General features: G+C 33.7%; 1 protein-coding gene across 8 annotated transcripts in view; it reads left to right on the top strand.

The window, feature by feature from the left end:
- Cadps2 (calcium dependent secretion activator 2) overlaps positions 1-19,246 on the top strand; it is a 490,335-nt gene that overhangs the window by 412,891 nt on the left and 58,198 nt on the right. For 2 of the 8 annotated variants that reach the window (XM_063241432.1, XM_063241439.1), the window contains 5 exons: positions 9,294-9,435; positions 9,560-9,679; positions 14,262-14,417; positions 15,813-15,960; positions 16,551-16,565. In XM_063241432.1, coding sequence (XP_063097502.1) covers positions 9,294-9,435; positions 9,560-9,679; positions 14,262-14,417; positions 15,813-15,960; positions 16,551-16,565 — 581 coding nt within the window. The remainder of the gene's footprint in view (positions 1-9,293; positions 9,436-9,559; positions 9,680-14,261; positions 14,418-15,812; positions 15,961-16,550; positions 16,566-19,246) is intronic. The other 6 variants (XM_063241438.1, XM_063241487.1, XM_063241449.1 and 3 more) reach the window with 3 other exon arrangements.

Consider the following 19,246-nt stretch of genomic DNA (forward strand, 5'->3'; position numbering starts at 1 on the left):
TATACCATTTCTATGACGTCAACCACTACTAAATATGTACTTTATACTACTTGTTGATTAGAGAAGCATTCATTACTGACCTCTTTTGAACATTGTCAGTTTCAAAGATGAGTATAGATCTTAGCTTTGATTTTGCAGTGATTAGCAGAATTTAGAAGACATCAATTATTTCTGAGAAAAACAGCTCCTTTATGTAGTGAGATAAATAGAAATGTTCCCCAGTGCCATAATTTCCTTTCAGTACTGGGAGCATCGTGTGACCTGGGAATTGAAATAGAAAGCAGTAACTTTCACCACCAATTCATAAGTTACTTCCTAAAGCCAAGACCAATGAGTAATAGCTCAGAGGTTGGTAAAACAATTCTTTCTAGCTATAATTCTTGATGATAATAATGAATATCATTAATAATTGTGTGATTTAGTGACTTAGTAAATTCAGTTCAAATATTTAATGTCTGCTCAAACTACCCCCAAATTATCCTTTTAGAAATCTATGGGAAAACATTGACCATCTATCCTTTTAGCTCCCTTTGAAAAGAGAATAGCCTTGGCTGTAATTTTTGCATACTGACCCAATTAGAGCAATGGAGCAAATACCAATTAATTGTAGCCTCAAATAGCTCAGGGTACTAGGAACAGAGAACTCTGAATGGTCAGTCTTGAGAAGGGAGATAATTTGCTAAATAATACTGCTTATTTACAGAGTATAATTCTCTGTGTATCTGTGTTATACAAGCTATGATATTAATTATTTATAGACCTTAAATTATTGTGGTTTTTTACTAAGAAATAATTGGCAATACTAAAATTACTAATCACTAGCTATTACTAATAACTAGTCTCACTTTACTAAAATTAAAATTGCTAAGACTCCTCAAACAAATGGAAATAATTAGTTAGAATCTGTACACTATTTTGGTTTGAGAACCTTTTAACAGAGAGATTTTTTTCCGTGAATAACTCAGGTGTGCCCATAAATTATTTACCATCATTTTTATTAAAATCCTTATGCTTTGATGTTCTGAAATGTACGTTTATCTTCTAGCATGTGAAGGAAATCTTGAAAAAGCTTCTTCATTTTTCCTGCTCAGAAAATTAAATCCCTACAAGGCAAGAAACTGGGCCGGGGCTTGCCCACAGGAGCCTAGGACAGAGGGCAATTGGAACTTGTTCATTCGATCTTTAGTTTCATTCCACAGTAACAAAAGGAGGTTTGGGGATATTTTTTAAATAATCTTGTTAATAGAGATCCAAGATTCCTTCAACTTTTATTATGAACCCAGAAAGCATAGAGCATTATATTTTTATCGGGACAGAAGAAGTTGGGTAGAGGATAAAGAAGAGATCAAAGATAGCTATGTATTATCTTAGTACATAAGTAGGCAATATCTTGTCTGTGACAGAATTTCCAAGAGCTAAACTAATTAGCAGAAAAACAGACTTAAGAACACCAATCTGGTTTCTACCTTAAGGAGAAGTAAACCACTTCATGTCTGAGCTACATGTCTTGCCTTACAGTTACCCAGGATCATAGAAAACCATAGCTCTTTGAACCCTTGGATATGAAATGTGTTTTCCTCCAGGGAAGAGGACCAGCTGCACCACACTTCCAGCCACTGTCCCCAGGTCTGCCTTCCCTCCCAGACTCACACACTGATTCCCAGAGCAAGAATGATGACACAAACAGACCCAGGCTCCCTCATTTCTGGCCAGAAAAGACCAAAGCTCCTGCTTGCCTTTTACTCTACCTCTACCTACCCCAGCGATTGCCCCCAGATCAAGACAGCACTAGCTAAGCAGTCAATTTAAATGGTATCTAATGAAACAGTTTTGAAAGACATGTGCTGAAAATAAGAGGAAATAAATGTTTTTGTAATGAAGCAATTAGCATGATAGTTAAATGATACCGAATGAGTATAAAGCCAGAGCAAATAGATTCTAGCCTTTCATGCTATTTTCCACAATTGTCCCATAGAGAATGGATATGGCAAGTGACCACTTCTGACAAATGAAAGCCATCTGTAAATGGCACAGATCATTTCTTTCAGCACTACTGAAAGGCAAACCCTTGGATCTAGTCACCTTTTCATCTGTGGATATGCTAGCAAGTGGCAAATGACCATTCTATTGGGAACTGATTCCCAAGTGAAAAATACCATGGTGCTTCTTCTTTAATTAACAGCCTTTTCACATTGCTAGCACATTAAAGCCGTCCAGAAGAACACCCGTGCTTATGTAATCAATGTCACAGCATCTCCACATAAACGAATAATAAATGTTCAGGCTTGGCACTAAGTGAAAACCCTGTTCTCCAAGACTTTCACCTCCATAAAGATGGGCTCATAAAAATCGAAAAAGGAAAAATTGGAATGTGGTCTCATGAGGATAAAAAGGCTAGTGTTAATAATTAACAAGGAGAGTGAAGTGGAGTCAAATTAGCCATAATAGAGCCCAGAGTGACTGGCAAAGTCGCCGCTCATTATCAAAAAACTCATTAAGAAATGAAGAGGTGGAAATCCCGCTGGGTTATTCTCACACTTAGGCTGTATCAGAGATTATTTTTCAGATTTCTTTCAAATGAGGAATTGTTAGGTCACCATATTGTATATTAGGTTAATGTTCAGGCTTTGAAATATGAAGAGCTGACACCTGCGTGTTATTCCACCTCAAGTGCTTAAGTGAAGGGTACGTCTGAAATTCACAAATTGGTGTTTATAGATATATTTGTATGTACAGATACTGAGAACAATGCAGAAAGAGTATAACTTCTCGATCACACTGAGGCTATGTACTAGCATAGTTTTTATAGGCTGGTACTTTTACATATGATGGAATGACACCAAAATGTGACATTGTATTGAACTGTAATCCCTAGAGCTCATTGAATTCAAAATTATGTGTCACAATTTATTTAATGGAATAATAAAAGCAGAGAAGAACTACGTTCTTTTCTCAATTGAAATCCACAGTACATCCCTAGTTTCCTTACTGCAGACATTGTCTTTATATTTAAATCTGACTTTTTTATTGTTTAGAGTCTCATAACTTCAAGCCAATAACCTGCTCTGAAGTGTTTCTGCGTCTTCCACGTCAGGTTTGTAGAAATATCTAACTTCTACAGACTATGAATATCAAGAACCCCACACTTGACGGCAGTTGATAGTGTTACAGCTGTAGTCAGTTGTTCCCATTAATAGGAGCAGGCACTGCAAGACAAAAGCTCAAAGATTGAAAGGCTGTAAGTGCAGTAAAATTACAGAGTTCTGCATTTGGTCATGATATTAAATAATCTCATAAAAGGCAGTGTGAGAACTGCTGGCCTGTGAAATTTTTTTGTCTTTGCCCTAACTCTTGGTTAAAATTTATATTGACATTTACTGAATCCCACAAGAAATAGGTGCTGAACACCTATAGTTTTCAAATTCCAGACACTTTGAAGATACCTGGGTAAATGAAAAATGATTCCTGCACCTGAAAAGTATAGAATATAGTGGAAGAGATGGATGCACAATGAACTATAATATAGTATGTTGTATATGTAAGATATGTCAGTTTCATGTACTGACATTATGAAATTTTTATTATAGTTTTAAACTTGTATTTGTGACTTGCAAATTTGTTGCCCAAAGATGTTAATCTGTGCTCTCTTATTTCTTGTCACTTTCTGTCTCTTGATGTACATATGCACACATGGGTATATGTGTGAATCTATGTATGTTTAACAAATGCCCCAGGGGAAAATGAGAGTTGGATATGAATCTAGGATAATTAATGTATAAAGTAACAGTAATAAACTGCATAAACTACTTACCAATCTTGCAGAAGAATAAAATCTACTGTCTTTTCTACTTAATGGGCTGCCTTTAGGAGGCAGATTTTTATTGACATTTATGCTATGAACAGACACTTATTGAGTGCCTATTTAATGTGGCAGATTCATGGCTGGGTGCTATTCCTAGATCCCAGCATGTTCTAAATGAGTTTGTGTATATTTTCCTTTTATATTTTACCTTGTGGATGTAGTTCTTCTGACTTTTCTCCTGAAGCTCATATTTCCTGTGATGGCCATTACATGCACTTGTCAACTTGTAGAGCAGCATATTAACTTTATATCTTTATCCATTTTGTTCATCTTACTCAGGGTTGATACAATTATATTCCTTGAATAATTGTAGTTTTGGGGCCATCTGCTAATTTTATTGTGGTTGGTGTTTGTTGTGTTTTAGTGAATAAATTACTCATTTTCTTCTAAAGTACCTAAATAGAATTTTAGCGGAAAGAGCATTGTTACTAATAATCTAGGAGTACTAACTAACTGAAAAGGATTGCACCAATTTAAAACTAGATTTTGAGTTCAAGAGTTAGAAGCACATTTTTACTCTAAAAACAATAAACGGGGGCCAAGGGTTTAGCTCAGCTGCACAAGCACCTACCTGGCAGGTGCAAAGTCTTGAGTTCGATCCCTGGTACAAAAAAAAAAAAAAAAAAAACCCACAAATTATTTTATTTGCTTATTTATTTTGCCTAGTGATTATCGTCTCAGTGAGTATTACTAATTGGATTATACCCTAGTTTCTTCATCAAAATCTTACTCTTAAAAAGACTATGACAGCTACTGTCGTAAGACTTCTAGGTATGTAAATAATCAACTCTAATTTATTAGTTATTAGGGTGATCAAAATAATTAAGCTTTTATGTATCGCTATAAAAAGTTCAGGCTTTAATCCTTTTGCTTTCTTTTTGTCATTTCTAATTGTACCATAGGGTTTGTGTCATTGATGCTTCATTATTTTCTGACAAGGTGATATTGGCAAACATGTAATTTGGGTGGGGAGAAAGACAGTTATTTTGATGAACAAAGTAGGTGCTGATCCTCCAGCGATGTTGTTGTAACCACTTTTTGAGACTCAAGCAATCTTTTTGCTCTCACACCTCAGGCGCAGTGTTAGAAACATTCCTGGATGAGGCCACGTTGAGAACTTGCCTCTTCCAGTGAATTGTTAACAAGGAGTATCTTGTGAAGGCTCGACTTAGACAGGTGCCAGCCCCGTATCATAACCTATCGTTATGAAACCAGATGGAGAAGGTGGAAGCACTCACTCTGATGCCTCAGGCTACGTATTAAGAGGTGCTTTTGTCAGTGTCTGATAGGAGTAGGATACAAACTGGCATATGGGCAACTAAGAAAAAGAGCATACATTTACATAAGCATGCATACTGCGGTACATATTCCTGCAGTGCTGCTCTTTGATACCAAATGATCTCTTTCTTTTCCCCCTTTATGTGTATTTCCCTTCATTGCTTCTCTCCGTTCCCTCTTCCCATTTTTCTCTGTCCATCTCTGTCTTCCCTCCTCCCTCCTCTTCCTTGCTCACCTACGAAGGAAATAACAGTGTCAGTTTTCCAAAACTTTCGAATACGGGCTCATGCACTGAATTTAAAAAAAAAAAAAAAAACCTCTCAGCAGAAACATGAGCAAAGTTTTACCAAAATGGAATATTTGTTGTAGTTCATAGCAACTTTAGGTAATCTCCGTTTTCTCCAAATTCTGTGGGGGAAAACATCATTCATTTTTAAGAACCATAACTGATCAGAAAAAAAAATCTTCTCTTGCTGCATCATTAAAAAAAAAAGAGCTATGAAATAACCAACCTTTCTATCCAGGAGAATCTTAGCAATCTGATCTTGGACATGTTACATCAATAGTAGGATTTCCTATAGTAGTATTGCTTCCTACCATATGTATGTATGAAGTGTGAGGCAATCTCTAGACTTATCTAGGCTCTAACTGTTGTCTTTTAATACAATCTCCCGAGTAATAACATAGTTATTTTAGTTACATTCAAGTATTTATTCATTCAATAAACTTTTAAACGTTTGCTCTGAGGCAAGAACGTGGCTAGGTACTGAGAACACAGACATGGATCTTACCTCAGGGTCAGAGATGTCAGGAGATGCTTGCACCATTTGTACAAGAAGAACCACATGGAAGCCTGTGCAGAGTTGGAAATAAGCAAGGAAAGCCAGTAATTGGTCAAGGAGCCAGCAGAATGAAGCCTTTTTTAAAATATTTGAGGACTTCAAGTGAATCTTGAAAGTCTTTGTACATAGTAAATAGGGGAGTCAGGCACACAGCATGTGTGCCAGAGAGGTCATTTTAAGACAGATCTTGGAGCACTTTTGTACTACATGAAGGGCTTTGAAGTTTGTCATGGTGATCCACTAAAGGATTACAGTCTTTAGAAGTCAATTACTTGTTTCATATTTTAGCAAACCCTCTAGATTTTGAGAATATGGATTGGCAGAGAGAGAATTACTAGAGTAACGGCCAGTTAGGAAGTAAGCGCATGGATCAAGACAAGAGATTAAAGGGCTAAGCTAGGCCAACACCGGTATCATGAAGGAAAAAGACGTAGTATAAGAGTGTGATATAAAATAACAAGTCTTGATTACTAGTGGGGTGTAGAAAGTGAGAAAAAAGCATGTGGTAGGAACTTTCATGTTTCTTATGTAGAAAAATCTTTTTTACTCTGAGGATGGAATACAAGATTTTTTAAGCAAGACAGTAAATCTGGTACCTATCAAAGTTGTGAAAAAAGATACCTCTTCCTAGAAATAGAATTGAGTCAATCGCTTCTTAATCTTGGAATCATAACATTTAATAGCAATGCTGAGTATAATTCTCCTTATATGTTTCTTCATTTTAACAAACTAAATATGGCTTTACTATAAGAAAGTAACTTTTGAACTGGTAAGGTGCATTGCTCATTTGTAAAAATCTATTATATAAACATTGGTCTTAGATGTAATTAAAAATAATGATGATAGTTTATAGAACCTATCAAGATGGAAAGCCTGTGTTCTAATTTTTTTGTTAATAGACCATATAAATGAAGGCTTAGGCATATAGTTTTGCTGTATGCCAATGTACAACTTCCCATCTTTCACTGAGGATTACATTATTACTGAATTTAATATTTTCAAAACATTTATTTATTTTTCCAGTCATTAAATGTAGTAGTCTTGTTCAACATAGCTTTTTCATATTGTAACTGAGGAGTTTTTTTTCAAAATTCTAATTCAGTATTCCTATAGCAGAGATATTAATGTTCTGAGATTAGGTTGGAAGATGGCTAATAACCAGTGGTTTCTAGTAACCTAAGTAAGGAGAGGATACTATTACAATCTACCAAGATGAACATGGGGCTTTGGTTTCAAGTCTTAGTTCTATTGTCTTATGACTAAATGGACTTAGGCTAGTGTTTCGAGCTCTCTGTTCCTGTTTTCTTGCTGATAAAAGCAATTTTGAAATCATAGTTTGTTGCACACCCTTTTGTGATGAATAAATAAGAAAATGTACAGTTTAACTTAACTGAATTTTTGGTTCTCCAGAAAGGTTGGGAAGGAAGAAGAGAAAAAAGAGAGAGAAGTCTTTAAATTTAAAGACCAAATAAATCAGATTTCACTTTAAATATTTGAGGGAAAATATTGCATCCTTATTTAGATGGCGTTGGATAAAAGTAACTGAATCACACAGTATACAGTACTCTCTATGATTAAATCTCCAAGAATAAATAAGTTCCTTTTCATATGATAATGAAAATACCAAGATAACATTAGTCTTCTAAGCAAGGCATTTGTCATAAAATATGTTCTTACTAATATAATGGGAAAGTTTTTAGCATGCAGATAAGTCAGAAAAGATTTTTTACCACAAAGAAAGACTGACCATATCAGAAGCAGAAAAAATAGATCAGTGTTGCAGGAGCTGATCGCTAACTTTCTCCATGCTGTTAATCATCTACTTCATTTTCCACACAGCAGCCAGAGATTATCACATCTATCCCTAACTTAATAATAAAAACAATAGATTGCACCCAATAAAACCCATCCCCTTCACCATGCTCCATAATCTGTACATTTCTACGAATCACTCTTCCCATTACTTATTCTACTCCTCATCTTTTAAAAAGGGTATTAACTTCCTCCTCTGGCTTTCTTTTCTTTCTGAAAGGATACTAATCTATTGTTCTTCCAAAATTTGGGTTAGCTGTCTCCTTAGTGCGAAACCTTCCCTCCAGGTCTTCCATGGAAAGCATTTCTGTTATTTAGATTTAACCAAGATGCTGTGCTGTCCTGCAGAAAAACCTTTTCTCACCATTAAATATATATATATATATATATATATATATATATATATATATATATTTTTTTTTTTTTTTTAGTGAATATTTTCATTTCAAGAGGTTGTTACAAAAAGTCATAATTAGTTTTAGGATATGTCATTTGAGAACTATTTATAATCAATAACAATATTAACCAAAAAATTACAAATTCTTAATTACATATTACTTAGTATTAATATTTTCCTGTAGAAAGCCTATTCTTTCTAGGTATTTTTAGGCACATACTGACCTGTGTTCTATGAAATTACATCCTGCATGTGGAAAGCATCCATCTCCTGGATGACGTAGGTAGAGTATGACTAAAAGTTTTCTCCCAACAGCATAAAATCTTAAACTTCCACAGCTGCTTTAAATGGGATGTTCCAAACTGCAACTCATTAAAGAATGATAGAAAACTGAAAAAAAAAATCCAAAAGATATGCTATTTCAAATACCTATGTGCTAAGGTAGAGGTGTAACTAGGGGTAGATTTCGTATTCATATATAAGAAGTCCTGTATTCAATCTCCAATATTCACTCTCCAATCATTGAAAGCAATACAGAGGTGTAAACTGGGTCACCAAAAAGAAAATCCACAAATAACTAAGAAGTTCATGAACCAAAATAGATATTCCCAAAGCCAAAGTCACTATCCTAGTGAAAAAGCAAATACAAGATCTTAGAAGCAATTAAGCTTACCTCTTAGAATTGCACAGGTTTAGCTCTTTTGTGATATACAATCTATCACAGAGAATCTAACTTTCTCTTTAACTGCTGCATTTAAATGTGTCAGGACCTTCAGGGAAAGTGGCAGCTTCCCCAAATTTTAAAAGAGATTGTGTACCTATATGTTAAACCTCTTAGAAAGGACAAACATACCACCTACCAGGAACATTTTATAGAGATGTAGTCTATTTTTGTTTTGACAGCCATATAAAAGGCTATTACACTTTTTGGTCAATTTCCATGGTATGAATTCAATATAGAGAACAACCTCCTTTATCTCTATATATCAGAACTGTTTATCTGTTCTCTTCAATCAGGATCAGGAAATATTATTGCATCCATATTTTCCAAGTGACTGATATTTTTCCTCTGACAAATACTGTTTCTGCTTGGCTATTTCAGCACTTTTGTGTAATGGAAAATTTCACAAACACTTGCAAGAGATCTTTGTGCCCTTGGTTGTCCGCTACGTGGATCTCATGGAGTCTTCCATCGCCCAGTCAGTTCACAGAGGTTTTGAGCAAGAGACATGGCAGCCTGTCAAGTAGGTATCTTACCTAGTGTTCACAGAGTATCTACTTTTCAACCCTGACCCTATGACTTTACACATGGCCATCTGTAGTTATTGCTTATGGTGGTCCCTTCCCACGTTGTTTGTTTCTTTACAGGAATATCGCCAACAGTCTTCCCAATGTAGCTCTTCCAAAAGTTCCAAGTCTGCCTCTTAATCTTCCACAGATTCCTAGCTTTTCTACTTCTTCATGGATGGCTTCTTTATATGAGTCCACGTGTGTATTCCTCACTTATTTCCTGGTGGTGTATTAGCTAGTGCATGGCCTGGGCTGTGTTCTGTGTAGATGTGTTTAGATTGCATGGCATTTATCATCATTGGTTGAGGAGTACTATGTTTTTGGCTTTATGTGTATGAGTTTTTTAAGCTGTTGAGCTTAGCATATTGATGATAAATGATACAGAATGAAAAAAGAAAAAGCATTCTGGTTTGTCTAATGCATAAGTAATCTGTGGTACAAAGTTCATTTTGTGACCCAAGGTGTCTGCTTTGAGTGATATGATCAGAGTTCTCCTTATATAAATAGTGTGGTAAACACATTTGAAAGATGCTTAGGTTCAGCTTTCTTACCGCCCACATAACTTACCTTTGCGTGTCAAAAACAATTATAAGAACAATTTTGAGAATAAAATGTTTTTCCATTTTTATCTTAGTCTCTATATTAAAGAAACAGGATTATATCTAGCAAGAAAAACATTGTCCTTTATTTCCCAACTCCAGGGAGTTCTTGTTTTGTTCCTTTCAAATCTCAACTGGTATACATGGTTACTTTATTGCAGATTCAGTAACTCAGAATCACTAAAGTGAAAATTTATGGGACGCAAAATTGATAAGGCCTGAATTTCATTCTTAATTTAAATTATTCATCTTCCTTATCCTTACTTTCCTCAACTCTGAAATAGTTGACACTGAATTTAAAGATATTTTTGTGAGGATTAAAAAAACCTGTATAAAAGTACCTATCACATCCATGCTTTCAATAAATGACTCCTACTAGTCATGTTGGCATATTCAAAACTCCCAATAAATGATAATTATTACTACTCTATATCATCATCATTATAACTGTCATCATTATTTATAATAAAGTTTTTTAAATATGAGCCTTGCAGCAATCAAATAAACAAGTAATAATCCTAGTTTACAGATGTAAAAATGCAAACAGTCACATCCTTGCCCAAGATCTCAAGTGGAGTCAGCTAGAAAGAATACATATTAGAAGAAAAATATCTTCCATTTATTGAGAATTTGATGTTCTTTATCTCATTTAATTCTTATAACAACTCTGGGAGTTAATGTCATTATCTCCATTGTACACTTAAGGAAACCTCAAGTTAAGAAACAGAACTTGCCCAATACCCCACAGCAATGACAGAGGTAAAATTAAAACCCAGTTTTCCTTGCTTGCCTACAAATTTTTAACTCCTATTCAATTTATTTCATCTCCAGAATGCCTAAAAACACACTATATTTGTCCTTATCCCACCACCAATTGTCATATCTATCCTAGTTTAGTATACATATAGTCAGGGAAACAAGAAGCAAATGACCAAGAATGGAAATAGTAACATGCCAAGAAGTATGGCCATATTTCTCCAAATTAAACATCCTCATTATACATGTAATAACTACTAGGATATTATGTTACTTGTGAATTGTTTTCTTATAGGCAAATTCTCTGAGACATTATGGTATGCAGAGTGGTATATGAATATGCACAGAAATTACCAACAAAGTGTAATGAAACTGTCTTCATCTGTGCTTTAGTGTATTTCATTACACTGTCATATAATTTAACTCATCTCCCTCATTCTTTATCTATTTAACAATTTATTTTAATCAAGGACACTATTGTAAGCAGCATGCTTAAAATTTAATTTTGACTTATTGTTATTTCATCAACTTGATGTTTATGTGAACGTTGAAACATTATTGAAGACCACTTTTAAAAATATGAATTTTAAAACAGACATCATGACAAATTATAGTTTTATAAATGTAGTGATTATTCTTTCATCCTTCTAAATAAATTGCAAAATGTATGTATTTTACATGGTTGATCTCCATTATCTTCTCTCACTAAAGATCAATATTAGGCTCTCTGTCATGGTGGCTAAAAATATTCCTAGTGTTAAAGATGTAACTAAAATTTACTTTTTCTCTTTTACTATAAAATATTAAAAGGCAAGAAACATTTCCATTTTGCATAAGAATTAAAGGCACAACACTTGATTATATAAAAGGAATTATATAAAAGTAACCAGACTTGAGATACAGCTCAGTTGTAAAGCAAATCTAGTAAATGCCAGACCTGAGTTCAAACCCCAAGCATCAGAAAAACAAATATATAAAATGACCACGGGTTTGAATGACCTACTAATTCATGGCTCATAGTGACAACTAGTCCAAAAAAAAAAAAAAAAAAAAAAAAAAAAAAAAAAAAAGGAAAGAAATGAAGGAAGGGAGGGAGAGAGGAAAAGAGGAAGAGAGAGAAAAAAAGAAGGAAGAGTATTTCTGCACATTCAGTATGTGAAACCTTCCTTTCTAACATTTTAGCTCTAGAAATGCCAGTAAGTTAAATTTCACACTGGCATATTTAGGAAATGATCTTATAGTCTATTATTCACACAAGAATTCTTTAATCTGTTAATAATACCTTTAGGAATTGGTTACTGATTAGAAATAATTTAAATGAAAAAGCCCTGAGTAAATTGCAGGTTACGTATGCCAACTCCAGAGAAAGCCTATTTACATTTTTCATGTATCTGTTTAATTATAACAAACACTTGTTATCTTAATTACATTGCCAGTTAAGCACTTTTATTGTCTAGAATTCTACCATAGCATCGAATAGAAAAAAATACTGTCCATGTTCCCTGTAAAGATTTCATTGTTATGTATTTTTAGAAAGTCAATTTTAATAGAATTGTTCCTTTGCTATTCAATAAATTTTGTTTTGATGATGATTTTTGTTTTCATTGTGTTGTTGAAGAATATTTTTAAAGTTGTATTTTTTCAAAATAAAACATTATGAGGCGCAAATTTGCTTCTTTGCCAGTTATATCCAATTCAAACAAAAGCCCTCTATTCTATCACACTGTGTAACTGCTTTCTGTACTACGGACCTACAGGAAGTTTTGCCTAGCCATTCTTTTCTCTTACTTTTATTTACATATGGCAAAGGAAAGGTAAGGATGATGTTTTCTTTCACACGTTTTTTGCAGTAGTTTGAGAATGGTTTTGCCAGGTTTTTTTTTTTTTTGTTTTTTTTTTTTTTATGGTGTATTCAGAACATATTAAAGTGAGGAAACAAATTGAGTAAAGTTCGATGAGTAATATTCACTGTTTGGCTGTGATTGGCCCCTTGAGAACTTGACCCTGCGGACCTTTTGGGTAGACCAGGACACAACAAGGAATCTGTCTGAATGGAAAGGAGAAAGCAGCATAGTTTAGTGATGGAGCGGGGATGCTGAGGCCAGGGTGGAGGGCAGACCCAAAGCTTTTAATTAGCCAGAACAATGAAGGATTTTCCTAAAACTGGCTAATTAAAGTATATTAAGATAAACAGGAAAGTTATTTAAATAATTTCATTTTTATAAAAATTTTTCTCTATGCCTTTGTAATAAATGTTTGTTTTATTTCTTTGTATTTTGTAAAGTAAAAATATACATTTTAGTTTAGTACATGGGTAGCAGTGGTTAGAAATCTGAGGACAAATTAGACAGCAGGTTTTTGCTTTGTATTGTTTTGCCTTTACTTTGTTGTCTTCTACAGTTAAGTCTCAATGTTTTAATGTAGTAATATTTTACTTTCAAAACCTGCTTAACTATCAGACTATTTACTTGCATTATGGAAAGTAGTAGCACTGTCATTTGCCCAAATATTATATGAACTCTTCTACAAATTACCTCCATATATCATGTGAAAATACTGCCCTTAATTTTACCATAGTAATAAATGCACTGCAAATCCTGACTCTTCAGTTAGGCATAAAGACTTGAAATGCATGATTTTGCCCCAACGTCACAGTACCTTAAATGTCATTTTTCATGAGAGCATAGCTTGTATTAGGTTGGATTTTAATTGTGAGCTACAGAAGGCACAAAGCAGTTCAGAATTTTTTTACAAAGGGAGGAGTGTTTCCCTACCTGTCCTGTCATTTTATTTCCAGCACCTATTTCACATTTACCTGAGACTGAGACAGATTTGTAAGGGCTTTGTTTGCTACACACCTGCAGAGAAACAGAAGTCAACACAAAGACAGAGACATACGCATGAATAAAAGAGCAAAGCTACTAGTTGCTGAATTCATCATTGCATATGAATTTTCTTGTATGAAATGTTCTTTTTGGATTTTCAAAGGGGGAATATTTCTGTATTTTCTTCTGTCTTAGAGATTGGTTAAGAACATTTAAAAGTTGTCTTTATTCCTTAATTTTCATTAGTATCCTTATCCATTTTACCCCATTTCATGAAATGTTTCTGTTCTATTTATTCCTTATTTTCCTCCTTGCCATGTCTTTCAAAGAAGTGGAAAGAGTGCTGAACATGTAGCTCAGTGGTTTATGTGTTTAGTATGGAGAGACCATGGTTAGAGCTCCAGTATATCAAAAATAAAAATAAAGAAGTGAAAAGGAATTAGAATATTGAACAAAGGAAATGTTGGCTCATTAGAGACTTTATGTGGTATTCTTTTCACTGATGGAAATAGATACACAAATTTTTAAAAAATGTATTGGTGATCCACATAGCTAACAGTGGAAGTTCACTATTTTCTTCATTTTTCCTTTCTCTTCTAGCAATGGCTCAGCAACATCAGAAGATCTTTTCTGGAAACTTGATGCACTGCAAATGTTTGTCTTTGATCTTCATTGGCCAGAACAAGAATTTGCCCATCACTTAGAACAAAGACTTAAACTCATGGCCAGTGATATGATAGAAGCCTGTGTCAAAAGGTAGACATAAGTTTTCAAGTTGTTCCTTAATATACCTGCACCCAAATACCTGTCTTATAATTGTTACAGAAAATGATTCCACATGTGCTGCTGTTCCTAAATATAATGGAATTAGGTTCTTTGACCTAAATTCTGGCAACTTATGTAATTTATAAAATGACCTGATACTATTTTTTTCAGATATCCCAATCCTGAAATCCTGATCAGTAGCATGCATATCATATTAATCATTTCTGTTTTGTTTACTATCTCCTTGGGAATATTGCACTTTAAATTTCCCAAAATTATATCTTATGAGACATATTGAAAAGGTTTGTTGAGTTCTTTATGCATTACGTACTCTGTCTGTGTTCTGTGAAATAGTATGAGTATGGCAAACTCAAAATATCAGCACTTACTTGCTCTGGGATTATTCAATATTTTCACGTATTCTTTACCCACATTATATGAGTTGCAACTATCTGCATTCTTGAGAATTTAACTAGAAATAAATTATGAAGATTTGGATTCTTCCAAATGTGCTTTAATTTTCTTAATATCTTCTACAAAACCAATATTTTATCCTAACTGATCAAGCATTCCTTTTTCCATTGCCTTGTTTGTGATATGTTCAAGCACAAATGGGGGGGGGTACCATATTAGAATAACAGTCAAACACTGGATTCCTAAACTCTTTAAACTAAGAAAAATTCTGTCTTCAGTGCCCCCCGCCCCGAGCAGGGCTATGAATTAGATTGTTTCATGTTATGCAAAAAAAAAAAAAACATATATAATTCAAATCTGTGGATAGTCTTCAAAACTTTAGCAAAACCAGTATCAAATTGCTTATTATGCAGTATCTTTTAAAAACCTACTATAATCTCAAATATTTAAAAATGTAAGTGACCTGAAAGAAATACACATTGTCTGTTATGTACAGATCATTGTATTTCACAGGTTTTCAGACTTAATTTTATAATTAGATAAGCCCTTATTCTGCTTTAATACTGAGAAGGACATAGGGTGTTTTTTTATTTGTTTTTTGGGGTTTTTTCCCTATTTGGGAATAAATTCAGGCAGCTCAGTGAAACTGTGAGGTTTTTCCAGGAATTATAATGTATAAGATACAACAAAAAACTTCATTTAAATAGTGATATTTTCTGAATGACAATGTAAAGCTCATTCCCAAAATACTAAAAAAAATTTTTTGAAATGTTTGTTCTTAAATAAAATATCACATTCTGACCTTTCATTTGATACACCTGTAAAGAAGAACTCTCATCCCAAGCTGTGCCACCCTGCTCACTCCTTATTTGCATGTTTTAAATTAGCAGTTTGTAGTGTCGTTTTCTTTTTACAAAATAAGTGGGGCATATGTCAGAATTTCTTACTCTAAATTCATGTTTTAATAACTAGAACAAGAACTGCATTTGAACTCAAGCTGCAAAAGGCAAGCAAAACAACTGACTTGCGCATTCCTGCTTCTGTGTGCACAATGTTTAATGTCTTAGTTGATGCCAAAAAACAAAGCACTAAACTCTGTGCCCTGGACGGAGGACAAGAGGTGAGTGGGGTGTGTACCCTGTGAACATGCAGCAATGAGAGCCCTGGTAGGGGAGAAACCTTGGCTCATGTAAGTGTCTCTTTCATCATGTAAATACTGGCTAAAATTTTCCAAGTGGCCATTGGATTTCAGATACACCTTTTAGGTGTTGCATATTTTCATAAACATTGCTTTTTATAAGCAAATTAGAGAACTAAAAAGCTACTTGCTTTGTTTATACAAATTTAGAATATCCATAGTTTGCATTCATAATAGTAAGCCACAAAATATATTACATGAAATACTTTACACAAAAGTTTTCATTTTTTAAAGATCAAGTAGAAATGTGCTTTAAAATTAACCCTAGTTCTTATCAATCAATATTCCATTATTTCTGTTGGTTTATACATTCAGAAATACAATTTCAACTTATCCTATGATTTATTTTTGATGAGTGGTAATTTGATGGAAGTTGATTTTAGATTATCTGTTTAAGTTGACATTTTGTTGTGGGTTTTTTTTTTCCATTGTAGTTACATTTTATTTTTCCATAATTTCTTTATTCTTCCCTATGTTCTCTTCATCATCATTTCCCCTGTGGCATGATCCAGTTGGGTAGTCAATGGGTAAGTGTTTTTTTAAAGCACATTTTTCATTTGAATTATTATTTTTATCAATGTGTTTTTATTTTCATCTTTTCAAGTTAAAATGGCATCATTTATTCCATTTTAGACTTTTAGATTATATATGTATGTGTGTGCAAGTATATAAAGCAGACAGATTAGCCCAAAGACAAACTGAGATACATAAAAATACTCAATGTCTTAAATAATATCAAGGATAATGTTTCTTCATTGTTGGCCTGGAAAATCTGTAAACTTCATTTAGTTTTTAAAGATGAGATTTTTTTCATTGACACATGTTTGCTGTACATGAAGTTTCCATCCATCCTAGCCAGTAGGTACATGTACATAACACGTCTTAATTCTTTTTCATTCTCTTGCCCTCCCAACCCACCTCCCTTTGTCTGTCTCTAAATCCACAGCTCCTATTTTTGTTCTTCTTGTTTTTAGTTCATATTTATGAGATGTAATGCTCACATTCATTATGGATATTTGTCAAGTACCTGACACATGTTACATTTTTTTACATTCCAGTCGTCCCCTCTTATATATCATCCCCTGGACCCTTTCCCATTTGCAAAAGATCTATCTTCCTGTTTCCTTCTGTCATGCTTTTTTTTTTTTTGCCCTGTATTCATACTTTGCCTTACTCAAATGAGAGAAACCATATATCATGTAAGCCTGTGTGTCTGATTTATTTCATGTAACATTATGTTTCCTAGGTGCTTCCATTTTCCTACAGATATCTCATTTACCCTTCTTTATAGCTGAGCAATATTTCATTATGTATAGATACCATATTTTCTTTATTTATTCATTTGCTGAAGGGCATATAGTTTGCTTCCAGTATTTAGCTGTTATGAATTGTGCTTTTATAGACACTGGTGTGAAAGTATTACAATGTAGTTATACAATGTAGTAATACAATGTAGTTAGCTCTTTGGGGAAGATATCTGGGTTAAATGTAACCTCTAATTTTAGTTCCTGGAAAAATTTTATACTGATTTCTATAGTGGTTGTATTACTTTATATTCCCACCAACAAAAAATTTTTCTACAAGATAGTATTGTTTAAAACCAAATGAATTCTGTTTTTTGAAAGCAAATCTAAATAAAATTAGGAGCAAAGTTACTGTTAACATTTTTAAACATTTATATCTATAGAGTTTTGCTATACCAGAAAAATATAAAGTTTGGAAATTTACATGATGTAACATTTCAGGATGACCCCTAAGTATTCGCATCAGGAAGCCACAGCCAAAATTACTTTATATAGAATGATCTGTAGATTTTAGTGAGGTACAAGTTCTCCAATACTGTGGCATGTAAACGTCATCGGAGTCAAGGAAAAACAGGCCTTTGTCACGACACTTTTACCCTTACACATTCAAAGTCTTCCAGAAAAAATACCCAATGCCTCTGAAATACATGAGTTCAAACCCTTTCTGTGTAAAGGATTGGCTAGATTACATTCTTCGGATGTTGTTAGGATCTTTTCTGTGTTCTGAAAGCAAGTTAACTCTTACAAACCCTATAGCTTAACATGTGACAGTTGAACACAGAACTACACTTACAAAGCAAATAATTCTCACCCCAACATAAGAACTTAGCTAAGGGAAAAAGTAGATAAGAAGACCTACTCTTTGTGACTTTCATACCTACTTATCCTAGATATAGACAATTAACTGCTGGGCCATAATATATGTGTATGTACTCATATTTCATACTCTAAGAAATTCAGGAGGTTATGTATTTCTAATACCATAGCACATAGCTTTACACACACACATACACACACTTTAATTGACATAAATGTTACAGAATGTTCAGTAATTATTCTCTGATCACTTACAACATGATTTATTATCTCTAATTATCTGGATGAGCAGGCAGCTGGTTTGAGTGCCAGTGACTCCTAATCACCTCTTCATGGTTTTCAGTACTCGGATGTAAGCCTTTGATTGTCTGCCTGAGAATATTAAATTTCTTCATAAGCCCATTCTTTTCACATCTAGATTATTATAACATCATCTTGCCTATTCCCATTAATTCTTGGTTTGTCCATTTATTGTTATTTTAGCACACATTTGCAGTACCTGACACATAATAAGAACTTAGTAAATATTTGTAGAGTAAATGAACAGACTGACTAATAACTGCTTTAAAAATCCTCCTCTGTAAGAAACAACTCATTCTAGTACTTGAAAAGAAAAGCAGGCACACACAAATGTCAAACACTGTCCAATATTCAAATGATTCTTTACATTAAGAGTTGGAGGGTTTTTGAGGAATAATCTGATACTGTTCATTATGTCTGCACCTGTATCTACTCACCAGAGACAATTAGTTCCTCACAACTTTCACACAATTAACATAGTTCAAAATGTCCAGGTGTAAAACCCATTAGCAACTCTGAAAAGTGGTAAATAAGAATTTCAGTACAAAAAAAGACTGTGTACTTTGCTTTTTCACTAGTAACATACCTACACATATATTTAGAACTGTTGAATATTGGTACGTATATTACAAGTACAGTTGAATAAGTAGACACAATTTTATAGAACATAAAGTTCTTGAAAAAACTAAATAGACAATTCAGAACTGTGTGAAAATACATACTACTCAGTTAAACCTAGAAAAAAAATGTTTCTGTTATAAGGAAATTACCTCTCTGAGGTAAATCTG

The sequence above is a fragment of the Cavia porcellus genome, unplaced genomic scaffold (assembly GCF_034190915.1).
Source record: "Cavia porcellus strain 051 isolate PalLab524CR breed Dunkin Hartley unplaced genomic scaffold, mCavPor4.1 scaffold_2, whole genome shotgun sequence".
Taxonomy (NCBI): domain Eukaryota; kingdom Metazoa; phylum Chordata; class Mammalia; order Rodentia; family Caviidae; genus Cavia; species Cavia porcellus.